Consider the following 17,575-nt stretch of genomic DNA (forward strand, 5'->3'; position numbering starts at 1 on the left):
TTAATGTACTGCTCTTGTGATGGTAAATGTTCTTCACAGGAACAGGCCTGATAAAAATCCCACGAACATGGGTACTTTATCATCACAAATGTAACAATTTTCATTTGTTTTAATTCCATGATTAGTTCTGTTAATAAAAATGTCTATTTAAGCTATTTAAGACGCCCACTAAAATTCTCTAATATTAATTTCATGGAAAAATTCCAACAGAATTATATTAGTTTTTCCCCCATTAAGGTAACATTATGGACTTTTAATGGAGCTCTCAGCTATAATGGTTTTTATTGACCTAATTATTAAATGAATTAAAATTTGTCTCACCGCCTTCAAAATTATGTAATAGTGGTGTCAGAGAGAGTGCCATGGTTGATTACCAAGGGGTAAAACGGGAGAATCCCTGGACTACATCTCCTTTATACATACTTGGTTTATCCAAAAGGAAATGCCAGTGATACTGTAACTTCATTGAATGCAGGTGCCTTTCACTGTTTAGGAAACTTGTCACATCAAAATGCTACTGTGTGATGAGTGAGTTACACTGCCATACATGGGACACGTTTGCTTTTGCTTTTCTGCCTCTCTTGATGCTTTTCTTTTGTGATAATTTCCCCCAAATAATTTAAGATGTTATCAGTGATATTCAATACAAGATGGAACCTTTGATGAAGTTTTTATAGATTAGTTTTTAGCAGAAAAATCATAGGATCAGTGAAATATATTTCAATAGCACAAAGGAAAGAAAGTAACATATCAAATCCTATGATCCTGAAATACTGTTTTTTTGTCTTCTGATGTTTGACATTTATTTGGCACGGATAGCAAATAAATGACACACCCACCCCCTAATGCCCTCTCCCTGTTCCAGGACAGACATCACTAAATGATTGCTGTATACTTCCTCACTTGGAGCTGTAGTTTGGGGATGTATGTCAGGCCCCAGCTTCAGACAGCCCTGCCTAGTAGGAGTTGACATGGGAATTGAAACCTATTTTGCATCCTTGATCATCACAATTCATAAAGTATTTTCATAGACACTTGCATATGAATTTCACTTGCTCATCAAGGAAATTCTGTAAGAAAAGGATAAGCATTATTGGTCCTCGTTAGCAGACAAAATCCAAGACTCAGTCAGGACTGGACTAAATCAAGGCAGATGGCTGGTGAGGAAGAGTAAACTAGAAGAAGAAGACACAGATATCCTAACTTCTCATCTATTGGCTGCTCTGTCAGGCTTTCATTCTTTGATTCTACAACTATTTACTGAGCACTTCTGATGTGTCAGGCACAAGATAATCTGCAATGAGTAAAACAGGCATGGTCTGCCTTTAGGGAATTTTCATTTTGGGGGAGACAGATAATAAACTCACAGAAACATGAGATGATTTCTGGTAACAATGGATACTGAGGAAAAGACTAGAGAGAGCTGCAGTCATTCAGGGAGTTGCACAGAAGTTCTCTTGGAAGACTGGCTTTTGAGCCAAGAGCCAGCAGGAGAAGGAGCCATGCTGAAGACACTAGGAACAGAAGTCAGAAGCAGAGGGAGAGGAGCTGGTATAAAAGGTTGAGGATTGAAGGAGCCCCATGTGTCCAAGAGACACTTGAGAGTGAGTCTTGGTCGGGGAAAGAAAGAGGGAGGCTGGGGCCACATCATGCAGAGCCAGGGAAAGGGGTTTAGATTTTAGTCTCCTTTATATTGGACACTCATAAGAGAGCATGAGATCCATCCCAGTGCATGTTGAGCACAGAGTGGAGACACCGCATCTGCCCCCCACAGCAACATTTACGCAATCACTAGACACAATTTTATCTTGAATGCAAACTAGTAGTAACTGTGTCTTGTTGCAGATGCACATTCCTAATCAATGCTCCCCATCCCCACCTCTTTCCTGCAGCCACAGACTAGAACATATACAAGGACCATAGGGCAGGATACTTGGTAAAGATTCCAATAGAGCAGAAATGAAGGAAAGGTCATTGTGTGCCATACGAACCCTTGAACAATGCACAACTTCCAGAAAGGAGATAGGTGCCTGAGCCTGTTTGAGCTAAAAAGAGAAGGCTTGCCCTTGAGCCACCTTTATTTATTTATTTAGCCAGATGGTAGTTTAATGGTTTTCTTAACACAAATGTGGCATGCACATAAGCTGTTGTCTATTCACTTTCTTCACTGCGCAGCCTGGCGTTGGGATTGGCGATGCTGATGTCCAGCTGGGCTGCTCCTTCCACATAGGCTTTGAGGTTCCTGGAGGAGACATTGTGAGAAATCTTTCAAAGTAAGATTGTTGCATTTCAGTAGCACTTCAAGCTCCTTGACCTATGGAATAGGAGCTTCTGGAAGCCACTGGGCAACATGTGCTTTGTTTTCTTCTTGCTCCTATAACTAATGATGGGCATCAAGATCTAGCACTTGAATCTCCTGTGTACCCTGTTGCCAATGCCTCTGGGTTTCTGCCAGTTGCACTTAATTTGGATGTATCGGTCTGACTGGTGCCAGATGAACCTCTTGGTCCTCTTTTGAAAAATCTTGGGCTTCACCAGAGATCTGAGGGGGACCATGATGCTGGGTAGGAGATGGCCACCACCTCCACAGGCAGCACCGAAGAAGAGAGGGTCTTCAGCCACCATTTCTAATTGAATGCAGCTCTGTTCTGCATGGCTGGGGCATCTCTTTGACCTTAGTCTTTAATGTACAATTAAACTCACCCTCAGCATCCTGTTCTGGTTTGTTTTTTAATCCCTGTATACTTTCTGAAATAGCATTATTTTATATAAAAATAGTAAGACCTGTTATTAGTATTGTCATTAGTAATACTAGCTACTAGCAAGTGTCTGTGCTGAGCGCTTTAGATCACATTTTCTCCACTTTCTGAGATAGTTACTATTATGATGCCATTTTGCAAGTAAGGACACTTAGCCACAGAAGGATTAGCTAGTGCTTCCCCAAGGTCATCCAGAGGGGAACTATAACTACATAGACCTTACTCTTCCCCGACAAAAGGACCCTCGGACATATTGTCAAATGAAACAGTGTGTGTGAGTTTTGGAGTAAACTAGGTCTGAGTTGGAGCTGTGTCACAGTTTCTTCAACTGTAATCAGGGGTTATGACAGCGTTGACTTCAAAGGATTTGGTGGGATGCAATGAGATACAAATAAAACATATAGCAGAGGGCCTAGCGCACGATGAATGCTCCACCACCCACGCCACATGGAGACTGGGCCTCAGTGCCCTGCCATGCAGGAAAGCAGTAGCTATCCCACAGGGCTCTCAAGGACATTCCTGCAGGTCATGTGTACAGAGTTCTCAACAAAGTGCCTGGTCTTCCCAACCCCGCCCCCCATAAATAGCGTTGGCTTCTCGAATGACTCTAAGAACAAATGATATCTGGAATGGGTACCACTCACTGCAAACCAAAGTAGCAACTGGGGAGACCTCTTCTGTGCTTGTCATTCCTAAAACAGGAATGAACTCGGTCACCAACAACATGAGTACCTCTGAAATCAAGTTGTGGTAATGCTAATGGGCTGGCACATTTTTAATTCTGTGTGATACTGTTTCAGAAGCAGCCGTTGGCACTGTAATGGGAAAATTTAGTGCAAGACCTTTGAAGGAAAGTCTGATGTGTGATATTTAGTTGAAGTCAGCTTCTGACAACGGTATGTTCTAGAGATTTGCAGATGTTCTCAAATCACATAATATTTCTCTAAAAAACTGCGTGTGATATTTATCTGATAGAGCATCTGGCATGAACGGGGAGTGTGGGTTTCTTTTTTCCTAGTTTAAAAACAACAATGACAATGACACAAATCTCTGGCTGAGCTTATCCGAAACATCCTGCATATGTGGCGGTGAGATTAATGGATTCTGAAACTGTGTCCCCTACTGAAAAGCTCATCAACGGTTCTGTTAATGTGAAATGCAATTGGGAAGTCCTGTGGGCTATATATCTACCTCACCCGTGGGGATTCCACGGGGACCAGGCCAACCCTAAGAGCATTGGAACCTGAATGGGAAACAAAAGAGGATCACTGCCTTCATCGGGCTTGCTCTGGAGCAACAGGTCTTTTCTCCTCTGAAGTTACATCCCCATTAAGGACAAAGAGAGAGAATGGTTTCCCTCTTTCAAATGAGGCAGCAGGCAGTAACTTAACACCAAAGGTTTTATCCACTTGCATCAAATCTTTCCTGTAAAGATCCGTCCCTTAGTTTCACCAGGGTCATGTAAATTCCACATTTCCTTAAATTATCCTCTGGCCAAGTTCTCAAGGAAACCTTCACTGAATTCTTGCAACCACTGTGCTTCTTCTGGTAGGCAGCATGGAGGTGGGGAGGTGAGGGTTTGGTGAGTGCTGGTCTGGAAGCTGGGAGTCTCTGGTTCTCTCTGCCACTAGCCTATGTGACATTGGGCAAGGTTTGGCTCTCATGATCATCTAAGGCATATGAGGGACTTGAACAAAGCTTCCCTTCATCTGTAACATATGTCAATGCTAACTTTGTCCTTCCTCTCTTGAGCCCAACACTTGATCTGCACATTCTTTCCGGCCTGTAATGAAGAAAGGCTGCTTCTTTATTTGACCTGCAAATTTCCCTACTTTGTTTTTTTTTGTTTGTTTGTTTGTTTTAAATTTTTATTTATTTATGATAGTCACACAGAGAGAGAGAGAGAGAGGCAGAGACATAGGCAGAGGGAGAAGCAGGCTCCATGCACCGGGAGCCCGATGTGGGACTCGATCCCGGGTCTCCAGGATCGCGCCCTGGGGCAAAGGCAGGCGCTAAACCGCTGCGCCACCCAGGGATCCCTCCCTACTTTGTTTTAAATGATCATCTAAAATAGAGGTTCTTACTCTGATCCCCAGATAGACCCTTAAATGAGATGCAAAAGCTGTAATATAGGTGAAATATTTAAGGGGTCAGGGGAAAGCTTTATGATTTTCATTTGTTTATTCAGTAAATATTGAACACCTATTATCTGCTAGCCACTGAGCTAAGCAAGGGAAATAAAATGGTGATCTGGGGAGGTACAGTCCCTGACCTCCCTAAGCCTCCTTTATAATTAATCAGGAAGATTCTAGAAATGAGTAAATGGGCAGTCACAGTGTGGTATGAAAGAGGCATGGTGGGGTCATGTGGAACACATGAGTTGCTGTCAGAGCTTGACAGAGGAACTCCTCACTCAGATACTACATCATTTTCCCAGGACTTCAGACCTAGAAAACAAAAAAGATAGAGCCTCTGAAATAAAGGAAAGGGAATTTGACATGGTGCTAGTATGAGCAATATATGGAGAAAGTGATGACAGATAGACAAATACATGTGAGATGTTAATTCATGGCTAATAAAGCATTCAGCTTTGCAGTGTTTGGCTTAAAAGCTTGAAATAGTCATGGTCATTGTCATCACAATCATAGATAATGTATATTGAGCTCTTAGTATGTACCAGATTCTTGCTAAGCGTTTAACATCAGTGATCTGATCTAATCTTCACAAAATGTCTGTGAGGAGGTCATCTAGTCTGGTCTTATCCATGAGAACTCAAGGGCTCATGGATATTAAATTATCTGTTCAAGGTATTCCAGCCAAAAAAACAGTAGTATTTCTGTGATTTAAATGCAGGTATGAATGATTCATAAGTTTAACACAAGTACAGATTTTTGGATCACAACGAGGGTGTACCTGGAACCTTCGCCTTTCAAATAGCTGGAAAATCACATTTTCTTGAATTGTTTTGCCAAATATGGCCAGGCCTCATATTTAAAAATGAAAATCAAACATCAGTACCATCTGTTCCTCCTCACGGTGGAAGACATTCTCTTCTGGGCAGGCTTGGAGAGGCCCTCAATTACCAGCTCAAATTGAGATGGTTTAATACACATGTCTGTGGCCCAAAACCAGTCACAGAGCTCAAAGAAGAAGCAAAGTTCTAAGGGGCTTATTAACAATTTAACATTTCCAAAGCATGTGGGATTGTTAATTCCATTTGCCGCAGACATACTGTCATAATGATTAAGACCTAGTCACTGTAAGAATGCAGGAATGTGAAATCCATTGTGTGGCTGCACAGTTCCTACTGTCTTATTGTAAACTACTGTAAGAGCCTCCTTACCTGGCTGAGCGCCTTACTCTTTCTCTTTTACAATTGACCTTGATACCTCCACATCCAGAGTGTCTATATTCTCTCTTCCTTCTTTTATGAGAATTTGATCCAAAAGATACAAAGCCCCCTGAAACAGCTTTTGTTGATAGTCTTATTCCCCAAACACCTGAAAATGTCTTGTGGAAATGTCATTGCCCTAAGAAGTATGTTGGTTTATCATTCAACAGGCTTTTACTGAGGGCAGGACCTGCCCTCTAGGGATACAGAAATGAGTCAAAAGCCATGGTCAGCAATCAAACTGCTTGAAAGGAAGGAGGAAGAATTGATTTACTCATGTAACTGAAAAGCTTAATGGTAGAGTTAATTCAAGCATGACTGGATCTGGGGGCACAAGCAGTGTCTCCAAGGGCTTTGTGTTTCTTTACTTCTTTCAGGTAGCTTCTTTCTATGGAAGGTAGTGTGAATACCGGCATCTTGAGGCTTATATCCTATTAGTTTAAGCAGAAGACTGTTTTTCCCAACAATGCTTAGAAAAAATATGCACAGAGAACTCTGGCCCAATGAGTTACATGCCATTGATGAGCCAGGAACCATGGCCAGAGGGACAGAGTTCTCTGAGTGACCAGATCTAGATCCTGAGTCCCTGAATAGGGACAGGTAGAAATACAATCAATTCCATCCCAATCATAAGGAATATAATAGTCTCTTAGAAGAGAGAAAGTTCCATCACAAGAAGGAAAGCTACATGTATAATACACAGAGGGATGGGTATAAAGCATTAATGGACCCCAGAAAAAGTAGGGGAGGAAGCTCAGAAATGCTCTCCTGAGGGGCTGATATCTGAACTGAGTCACGGGGTGAATAGGAAGTCACAAATAGAAGGGTGACTCAGAGTTTAATCCTGCTTTGCTAATGCTCCAATGGTAATGACCTAGGAAAATCATTCAAAAGAAGTTTATAAAGCATCTACCAAACACGTTAGTGCGGGGGCTGCATTGATGGACACGTGCTACTTTGCCTTCGTGGGTCTTACAGTCTAGAGTAGTGACCAGCGTTTAATAATTGCACAAATGAGGGATCCCTGGGTGGCGCAGCGGTTTAGCGCCTGCCTTTGGCCCAGGGCGCGATCCTGGAGACCCAGGATCGAATCCCACGTCGGGCTCCCGGTGCATGGAGCCTGCTTCTCCCTCTGCCTGTGTCTCTGCCTCTCTCTCTCTCTGTGACTATCATAAGTAAATAAAAAAAAATAATAATAATTGCACAAATGATAAAACAATTATCCTTTTAGAAGTGCTAGAAGGAAAGATCACTATGCTAGAGTCAAAGTATACCTATGCCCTTGCATTTCAGTTTTCCCAGCTATAAAATGGAAAAGAAAATTATCATAACCATCTCCCAAAATCAATCAGTAATATATAACACAGTGAGGAAGACAGGTGAATTCACTTACACACACATGTATGCATGCACACAACAAAAGCAGAAACATCCCAAAATGAGAGAGGGATATGCTTGTTCCTGTACTTAGCTGGCTCACTGAGTATCATCTTAAAATGCATCATTTCCTTACTGCCCAACTGCCCTTTGTTCTCACCGTTTTAGCATAACCAATTCAGTGCTTATATTTTTACACCCAGGCACTCCGGGTCTTTAAAGCACTATATCTACAGTCAGTACAAAGCACCATCATCTGTCTTTTGTTATTTCCTCCTACCAAGCATTTGGGGATCAACAAACTTTCTTTTTTTTCTTTTTTTTTTTTTTTTTTTTGCATAGAAGCAATGAAAAACTTGGCATGGTGCTTTTACACTACTGATTCTATTATTCAGTAATTTAAATAGATTATACTCTTTTGTAACCATCCCGGTCAAAAAAAAATTCTATTGTAGAAACTGCCCTTGTAGGTATTTCAAGTGGAATTTTCCTGTTCATTTATATACACCCGAAAATCACAGTGGAGAGCAGAGATGAGGCTGTACCTGCAGAGGGCACAGCTGTGAGGAAGTGGCTTTTGCAGTGGGAACCTCAGTGAGTGATGGAAAAAGTGTGCCATGCTTGTGCCCATTCACTTGTGCCCAGCAGCTTCGACTCTTTATTAAATGAAAGCCAGATGCTTATGGTTAACATTTTTAATAGGCTCATTCTCCCAGGTTTCTCATAAAACCCCACTAATAAATCAAAGGACCCCTCTAATCAGAATCTTAAAGGATGCTACAACGTTGCTGACGTATTACATGAATTAGAGGCACTGGAAGCCAGATTCATAATTTTTTTGGAAGTCTCCAATCCCTGTCCTCTATATCTATATCTATAAATCTCTGTATCTATATCATCTCTATCTATCTATATACATAAATATAAATATATAAATATATACTTATTAATATATATTATATATATATTTTTTATATGCTTCTCTCTTTCCCCGAGGAAATAAAGACTGGAAAAGGAAGTTGGGGATGAATGTCTCAGTGTCACAGCTAGCACTGTGTCTTCCACAAGACAAAGTGAGTTATGAAGAGAAAAATTTCCAAGTGATTTAAAAGATACTATTTAAATTCTATTAGGATTTTTTGAAATAAAAGGCAGCAAGTTAAGTGAGAATAAGATGTAAACCTTCCTGCAATATTTGATTGCTAATGAACAGAAAGTATTAATCTTAGCAGGAGAAAGAGAAAAATGCATAGTGTTTTTCATTAAATCAACTAAATGATTAAATGAGTTAGTCAGTAGAAAACCATTTTAATTTTCTGAATGTGAAATGTGCAGCTTATAACAAATAAATTCAAAGCACCTTTCTAAGCAAGTTTTGCCCATAAAAAATGTGGGTTATAAAGATGTTTGGTATTTTCTTCTTTATAGATAGTCAATATTTTAATGCAGTGACATTAATTGTGCAGAATGAAATGCCCCTACTATCTGGGCTTAAAAAAAAGTTGGCATCCAGTTCAACGTCCTTAATGGATCTTCAACACTATTACAAAATGATTGATTGTTGTCATACTCATTTTAGCAGCTTTCAGAGCTGTTATATTTTTAATTAAATTGGCTGTGAATTTTGTAAGTGGCAAAGGTTGATAAACTATCGCTCGACACAATATTACTATTCTTCTTAGCGTGGCTGTCATAGTTGGTACATTTATGTGCATAATCTTAACATTCCATAAGTCTCTTTAGTCTCAGGCATTGATCTGCAAGATGACTTGTTGTTTGGAGATGAGGGAAAAAACATAAAAATTAACTCAGCAAAGCACATGATTCTGAGACGTGACTTGTTAAACAGAGAGGAGATCTAGCCTCCGTACATTGGCTTACCATCCTCCCTTCTTGCACCTTATCAACAAAGGAAAGCAGCCGTGCTTAGTAGGTCACAATGCCAATTTTTCCACCAACAGGTTTTGAGAGGCTCCTTTGAGCCAGACCTAAGGCTGAGTATTGGGAATACAAATGTGAGTCTAGTGGGAGACCCAGGCACTGATCCAGCTGAACAAATATGGACCAACCCAGAGAAGTGCTCTGAAGGAAAGGGTCAATCTGGGATGAAGGAGGCTACTAAGTCTGGGGTTCAGGCAAGGCTTCTCTCAACAGATGGCTCTGGAACTGAGTTCTGAAGGTAGGACAGCAGCCAGTTGGGGGGCAGCAAGTACCTAGGCTTTGGGGTACCAGGGAGCCATTTGAACACCTGAAAGAAGACCAGTTGCCTGGAGCCTAGAGTGGCAGTAAGGTGGGAAGGAAAGTACTTTCAGTCATGGATACAGTGTCTGTATTTTCAGGAAGCCCTGGGGAGGTGACTGACAACCATAGATGCTAAAATGGTTCCATCAAGGCAAAATGCCCCACTTTTATGTAAATGACTCCTATTGGCCATGAGAAAACCTGGGTTTGTATCTCAACTGAGTTGACTGACCCTGGTAAGATACATAATCTCTGAACCTCGGTTCTCACACCTGTCCAATGGGGGTAATGGTAGTGCCTCTATTACTGGGTTGCAAGGATTATATTATCATTTGTGCAGAGGTTTCATGTGATTTCTGTCATGTAGAAAGTACCTAATCCATGATAACTATTATTATCTTAGAATAAGGGAAGTAATCAGTATATAGTAAATTAATTCTCTTACTGTGCCTTTGCAGAAAATAAAAATGGGGTTTCACTTTTCATAAAGAGGCAAATGCCTTTGAAATAGGCTTGAATTTTCTTCTTCAACTACTGGGTCATCTTTTGTGCTTGAGAAATTTCTCATTATGCTACTGACTCTTCATGAGTAAGTATCCTCCCATTGGTTCATGTATCTTGCTAGTTATGAGTTCGTGACAACCAACAAATCATGTTCAAAGCCCATAGATAGTGAAGGTTCGACCACAAGTCATGGAAGGAAGGGTTCTGGCTTTAGTTCAACATTGTTCATCATGGGAAAAAAAAAAATCAAGCTTTGGAATCCCACAGACCTGGAGCTCAGTCCTGGCTGGGACACTTAATGTCTATGAGACCTTGAATGCATTATCCTTTCTGAGCCTCATTTTTTCTCAATAGCAAAATGAGGATAATTCTATTCTTTATATAGTATACTATTTACCTGGAAGAGAGAAAAATGTCTGCTATATAGTAAAAGCCCCACGTTTGTGGCTCTTCTAATTAACACAGCTCAATCCCCTGATAATTCCCATTATGTATGGTGGTTGGGGGATAGTGGGGACTAAATCCCCTTCAGTTATGCAGTCTTAATATCTAAGGTGGACAAAGTGGATGTCATTCTCCGCACTGCACAAATGACCTCCACACTATTCTGTAACAAGCTTTTGGATTTGGGTACGCGATTACTTCAATGAGACATTCAAACCAGCAACGATGGAACAGCTTAGAGTATCCTGGGAACCTCAGAAGATGGATGTCTACATGGGGATATTGTATTTATTAGTAAAAATTGTGCATGGAGTAAACATGGCAGTTACTTTCAGTGGGGTAATCTCCATAGTTTCCAACAAGAGGCAGTGCAAATTGCAAAGGAGGGAAAAGAATATCTCAGTTTTCCTTACAGATGAGCCACAGAGCTACCATTTGTATTTGCAGGCGATTTCAATCATTCTGCATGCATGCTCACCCTGGCAACATTTCAAAGCATTATTCCACGTTACTGTAGTATTTTATCACACGTCACAAGTCTGACACAGTTCTCTCCTCGGCAAGAAAGTGCTTGAGGCTAAGTATCAGATTTTGTCAGTAGGAAAAAGGAATTGTTACAATCCAGAAGTGGCTAGGGAAACATACCTTCAAGTACTACAGATTTGTAAAGGTAAAGCTCCAGTAGAAAGCAAGACTAGGGACACACAAGCTTATGTCTTGTTGGTTTCTGTGTATTCTTGGCTGTGCTCTCCTACAAGTTGGATCTACAAGATCCAACTGAGCCAAGCCACAAGAGTTTTTCAGTGGCCAGTGGAGGTCAAATTCTGATGCTCAAAATGGAGGGGGAAATGGAAGTTGTATGAGGAGTAATTTACATCATCAAGTCTTCTGTATCTGTCATCCAGGGAAGTAGATTAACATCTTCACTGACATGGATTATCTGGTCACCTCATTTTGCCTTTCTCTTGGTGAGGCCCAGAGTTGGCTGAAAAGGACTTTATGCTTCTCTCCATTTCCTTCCTCCAACCAAGGTATATTTATTTGGCATCTTGTCTCTGCCAACCTTTGTACCAGACCCTGGAAACCACAGTGAACATAAGAGATGTAGACCCAGAGCTCAGGGGTGCCATGTCAGAGCCTTTGAGTGCTGTCCAGGGTGCTAGCAGTACACATGGGTAGGTCATTGACTCAGATTTTGGTGAGGTGACGACTACATCAAATTCCAAAGGGCACATGAATAATTACAAGAAGCAATCCTGTTCTTCCTGTCCCTGCCTTCTCCCTGTTCTGAGCCTGTCTGAGGGATAGGCAAGACTGGGATATGAAAGAGCAAGGCCCAAATTCAAACAACTCCTCATTTCCCAAATATCAATCATTAATCACAGTCTCTGCCGTATCCAGGAACCACTTCTACTGCCATTGATGCTTCTTCAAATCAACTTCCTTTCTCACCTGAAAACAGTCATGGAGAAAAGCAAGATTATAACATTCTTGTAACAGAAAAGTAGTACAATGTGCTATAAATAGAAGGCAACTATAAAAGTAAATATAATGAAAAAATAAAATGGTGTTATTAAATTTCACCTGGATGCTGTTGTTTGAGCCTGAGGCCTGTTCTTTTCTGGTACAAAATGGGAGATTGTCAAGCCTTAGAGCAATGTGAGGGACAAAGGAACACCAAACTCAGCATGTTCCTGGAGAGAACTCAAGGAGAAAGGGATGTTGAAACTAAACAATCACTATGAGATTCTGCATTCTTGAAGGTCATGACTACTACCTATAACCACCTGTGTCCCTACAGAGGAATGTGTCCCATGAGAGGTCCAAGAGAGTGGAGACATGGAGTAGCAGGTAATGCAGGGACAGAGGTAATGAAATGCGTGGCTTCGTAGGCCTTGTTACGGAGTTTGGATTTTATCTTGAAAGGTTAGAAAGCTGAGGAAGTAAGCCAATGGCTGGCTGGCCTGATCTGCCTTGCATTTCAGAAAGCCCATGCACCTGCAGGAGGTGGGGGCCGAGGATGGATAATGATCAAACCTGGAAGAAAGGACTTGCATGAAGGCTCTGGAAGAACCCAGGGCAAGGAAGATAGTGGCAAAAACTAGTAGAGTGAATGTGGAGAGGGAGAGAAGGGGGAAAAAATCTATCAAGCTTCTTGATCGATTGGGTAAAAGACATAGTATGTACTTGAAATGTTTTCTAAATGATATGGCTCTAGATCTTTAGGGAGAGCCAGGTCAGTCCAGCTGTTCTTAACCAGGTTTTGGCCAAGAATCCATTCTCTCTCAACTCACCCCTACTGCCCTCCCCAGACCTTCTCCCTACATCCTGTTTTTGGGTCTCTGGACCATTGAGATTCCTCAGCAGTGAGGTCTCGCAAACCAGGCCTGAGATTTGATAATGATGGAGTCCCTTTCGTTTCCTTATGGGGGTGGGGAAGTTCTCAGTTTCTCCCATTATTTATCATTTGTGGAAAGGCACTGGTTTTAACTGGGATAATTTTATGCCCAGGGGACATTTGGCAATGTATGGAGACATTTCTGGATGTCACAAGTGGTAAGGAGGGGTATGCTAGCCACAGTGGGTAGGTAGAGACCAAGGATGCTGCTAAACATTCTAAAATGCTCAAAACCACCTCCCACAACTGAGAATTAACCAAGTCTGAAAATATCAATAATGTCTGAGTTTGAGAAACTCTGACAGGACAATGGGAATGTCAGAAAGTGTTGCATGAGGACAGAGAAAGAAGGCTATGGAGGGGCAGGTACTTTTATCAGGACACTATTATCTGCAGTACAGGTGGGTGAGTTGGGGGAGGGAGAGAGTTTGAAGGTTGGGGGCACCACTTACTCTGAGTTTTCCAGGATTGGGGTTAGACCAAGGCCAGGAAGCCAGTTGGAAGAGGCAGTAGCTGTAAACAAGCCCCGTACTCTCAAACACCCAGGGCTGCCATAGTGGTCCCCATGAGGAAGGGAGAGGCTGTGGGCTGACTCTCCAGGCAGATCAGGTGCATCAGCAGGAGGAGCTCACACAGCCCAGCACCCCAGCATGTGTGTTGAAATTCCAGGAGTCTTCACATTGCCTTGGCTAGACTCCAAGCCTGCCCAGAAAACAAGCATCTCTGTTTTCAGAGGATGGTAGCAATAATTACTTTGTCCTGGGGGGAAAAATGGCAGAAAGAGAAATACTTTGTAAATCACTGCATGTCTCCTGCCTGCAAGCTTTGAGTCTATTTGTGAAACATTTATCTCCTTGTATACTCGTCCCCCACCCAAAAAATTATCATTTAGTTCATAAACCTAATAGCCTGAGGTATGCCAATCAATAAGAAAGAACGCAGGAAGCTGAATTCGAGGCATCATGGTATTGAACTGTCTGCAGAAAGCTATGAGACCTTCCTCTAAAATGAACATGTTTCCAGGCCACTGAGATATTGAGAGGTGCCCATATGTTCTCCAAGTGTTTGGGAAGTTAGAGAAACGACTTACGCATTCTGTTCTGATTCATTAATGAGATGGACATTGAATTTTTCTTTATTTAATGAATGTAGAGTCTGCAGATAGGAATGAATTGACTTTCATGCAAACAGGCAGGGGCGGGGGCTCTGTTTTCACTTCTGTGGACAGGAGCAACTCTGTCTTCATGATATGCACACAACAATCCAGGAGCTGACTGCATAAACAAAAATTTGAGGAAAAAACTCCTCTGATTAAATATATAGGCATAGTGAAAGACTTTTATATACTTCTTTAGGAATCAGGCAGGACTGGTAGACAAAATAAGTCAGGATATGTGAGAAGTAAACAACTTTATAGTCCTATTCTTCACTACAAATTGGAAAAGGCTGATTTTCTCTCCATTATTCCCCTCTACATTGCCTCTCCAAGTGTTGCTAGGATGTCTCTGAAAGCTGGGTATGAGATATAGGCAGATCTGGAGCACATGTGCTTATACTAAAGATATCCCACTTGGTTTGGGCAGCAAAGTCCATTGATGGGCTTATCATTCCTATCATAACCTTGGAAGTAAGTGACAACTCCCAAAGGACCCCCTTTCATGGACTGCATCTTTTTCCTAGGGTTTAGCTTCCAAGAAAGCATGGGGAGAATCCTCATTTGGGAGCAGAAGAAGGTAAAGAAACACCCTGGGTTCAATGTCCAGCAAAGGCATCCAGGCCGACTTCACTGATCAATAACACACAATGAGAATATCACTAAAATTCATTAGCAGGACTGAATCCATAACTTCTGCCCTCCCTGAGACCACTGAGACTCCTTCCTTTGTGAACTCTTGGGCCAGGGATTATCCTTTCCTTGAATTATAGTGAAATCTGTCTTAAGTGATCACCCAGGGACCATCCAAAATTGGTAACTTGGTAGAGGTTGAACTTTAGCTAAAGGTCAAACAAAATTCTCTGGAAACCTTAGGGGTTGCTTAAAGGTGAAAGAAAAAGTTGAAATGAAAATTGACTTAATCCCTGGTTTATGAACCAAGTAGCACAGCTAAGCAAGCTGAGGGATGCATTCAGCTCATAAATGTATCTTGACTTATCTTTCTGAAATGCCTCATCCTTTTTGTCAAGTACTTTGGCCTTTCTGGCTTGTTAATCACATGCCTTGAAATGATTTTATTTTCCAAGGCTGCCCATACATTTTGAAGACCTTTGGCTGTATGTTTGTGACCCGTGGAAGGGGTAATGCTATATTCCATTCTAGGTCAGGCTCTGCTCACCACCCAGAGAATGGGGCCCACCAAATGCCTTGAAGATCCTAAGTGTCTTTACCTGGGAAGTAGAAATTGGCTTAACTATCAGAACATCCATTCAGTATAGGAAGGACTTTTTAGAGGAAGAGATCTGTATTCTGTCATACAAAGAATTATCTTTATACCATATCATAGAGACCTAGCATAGAAAATAAAATAGGTATGTAATCCATTTTCTGATCGTCTCTGAAGTGCTCAGAGTAGAATTTGTAGGAATCTTGAGGTAGATCTGGATTTCCTGGGGTTAAAGCTAAGAGGGCAAAGAACAGAGGGAGGTGGAACCAGTATACTTTTCTTATTCCTTCCTGTAAATAGAGAAAGAACTAGACACATTTGGTCCAAATCCCAATTGTGACACATTTTGTATCTTGGATTGATCACTGCAACCTACTCAATCTCTATTTCTTCATCTGTAACAGGACAAGCAATAATAATCCCTACAGTTGCCATCTACAGAACACTTATGTATCACATCGTAGGCTGGATAAAGACTTTATATATATACTCTATCTCAGTGAATCCCCACCATAACATGTGTGTGAGTGATGGTATCTCCATTGGAAGTGGTAAGAGGGTCCATGAAATATTGGTCAAAAGCCCATACTTTTCAGGGATGCTGAGGACATTCAGTGACAGGTGCCTGCTGCATAAGAGTATCTCCATGAAAGTTGATTTTATTCCTCTTTCTATAGAGATGGGCATTATAGAGTGATCATGCATTTCAGAATTTCTGTACTCTGATAGGATGGGATTTTTCCCTACCTTTGTTTATTCTTCACATATTTATTTGAACAGTGCTAAGTGCTGGGAGCACAGTAAGCAACTGAACAGATGTGTTCTGTGCTGGTCGAGTGAGGGTCATGGGCCCTGTTGTGCACTCCAGCTCCAATTGAAACAGAGGTAGAGGAAAAGCAATTAGGGAAGTTGCCCTCTTGGGAGAGGCACACTGACTTGAGGCTTTTTGGTATTGAAGCAAGTGTGCCGGGTTCAGTATATTGAGGCTTTCTTGATATACTGTATTAATGTTAATGTTACTTGGACATTCGAATTAGTTCCTATACATAGGAAACTGGCGTTCTGAAAAAAAGGGTGTTTTCATGAAGTGAAGCCCTCAAACATACTCTCTGTGCCTTCCCCCTGTAACGAAAGACTTATTTGTGTTACTGGTAATGGAGCCAATTCAGTGCACAGGTCTAAATCAGCTCAGCTCAGTAGCCTAATTGAAGGCTCCCTGGAAACCAGGCAGACAACCACCACAAAGGCGAGCTGTGGCAATAGTCCAGAAATGGCTTATGTACCTGAAGGTTTGATCCTGTCGTCTGCAGCTTCCCGGACCCTGGCTGTTGGTATCTATCCAGAGCAACCATCCCTCTTCCCTGAAAAATATTTACTTTTCTGATCACAGATGTTGTTTCCAAAAGCACCCAAGAGTAAGAATAGCACACAATGATGCCATCTTCTTTCTAGAAATCCTTTCTTATGTCCAAGCTAATGAGCCAATAACTAAATGGCAAATGCTTCATGAAGGCCTGCATACTTGGCCACAGCTTTTCTCCCTGACTGAAGTCATAGTGATGCCAAGCTATTAGCTTAACCTGGGATCAGTTTGACCAAGCAGGAGTCCCCATCCCTCTCCTCTGTAACAGGGGAGATGCTGGGACTCCTACGGTCTCCCAGTGCTGACGAGTCCTTAGCCATTTTCAGTTGTTCTTCATCAGGGTAAGCACATTCAACTCCATATGATTGTGCAGTTTCTTATAAAAGCTGGTTGATTCATGGACTGACACAAAGACTAACAGGAACTTCAGATCCACTGCTCAGGTTGAATCTGTCTTTTAAGAGCTTTAGAGGGGATTTAAGGTAAATAATGAACCTAGATATTTCTATAAGAGACCCTGGTTATTCCAAAGCCTACTTTTCTGTGTGATAGGCCCCAAGAACTTCGTACTAAAGCAGAGTCAGTCCCAGGGTTTATCAAATCATAGCCTACATGCTAAATCAGACCCGCTTGCTTGCTTTTGTAAACAAAGTTTTATTTGAACATAGCCATGATTTTGTGTTGTCTGGAGCTACTTTTGCACTATAACAGCAGAGT

At 41.6% G+C, this 17,575-nt stretch overlaps 2 protein-coding genes across 20 annotated transcripts in view; one reads left to right on the forward strand and one right to left on the reverse strand.

Annotated features, from left to right (window-relative positions):
* FHIT (fragile histidine triad diadenosine triphosphatase) overlaps nt 1-17,575 on the forward strand; it is a 1,383,460-nt gene that overhangs the window by 1,314,272 nt on the left and 51,613 nt on the right. The window lies entirely within an intron of this gene.
* LOC144289824 (uncharacterized) overlaps nt 4,952-17,575 on the reverse strand; it is a 163,372-nt gene continuing 150,748 nt past the window's right edge. Inside the window, exon 3 of the mRNA XM_077858273.1 lies at nt 4,952-5,206. Within this exon, the coding sequence (XP_077714399.1) occupies nt 5,201-5,206 (6 nt within the window). The 3' untranslated portion in view covers nt 4,952-5,200. The remainder of the gene's footprint in view (nt 5,207-17,575) is intronic.

The sequence above is a fragment of the Canis aureus genome, chromosome 19, assembly GCF_053574225.1.
Source record: "Canis aureus isolate CA01 chromosome 19, VMU_Caureus_v.1.0, whole genome shotgun sequence".
NCBI lineage: Eukaryota > Metazoa > Chordata > Mammalia > Carnivora > Canidae > Canis > Canis aureus.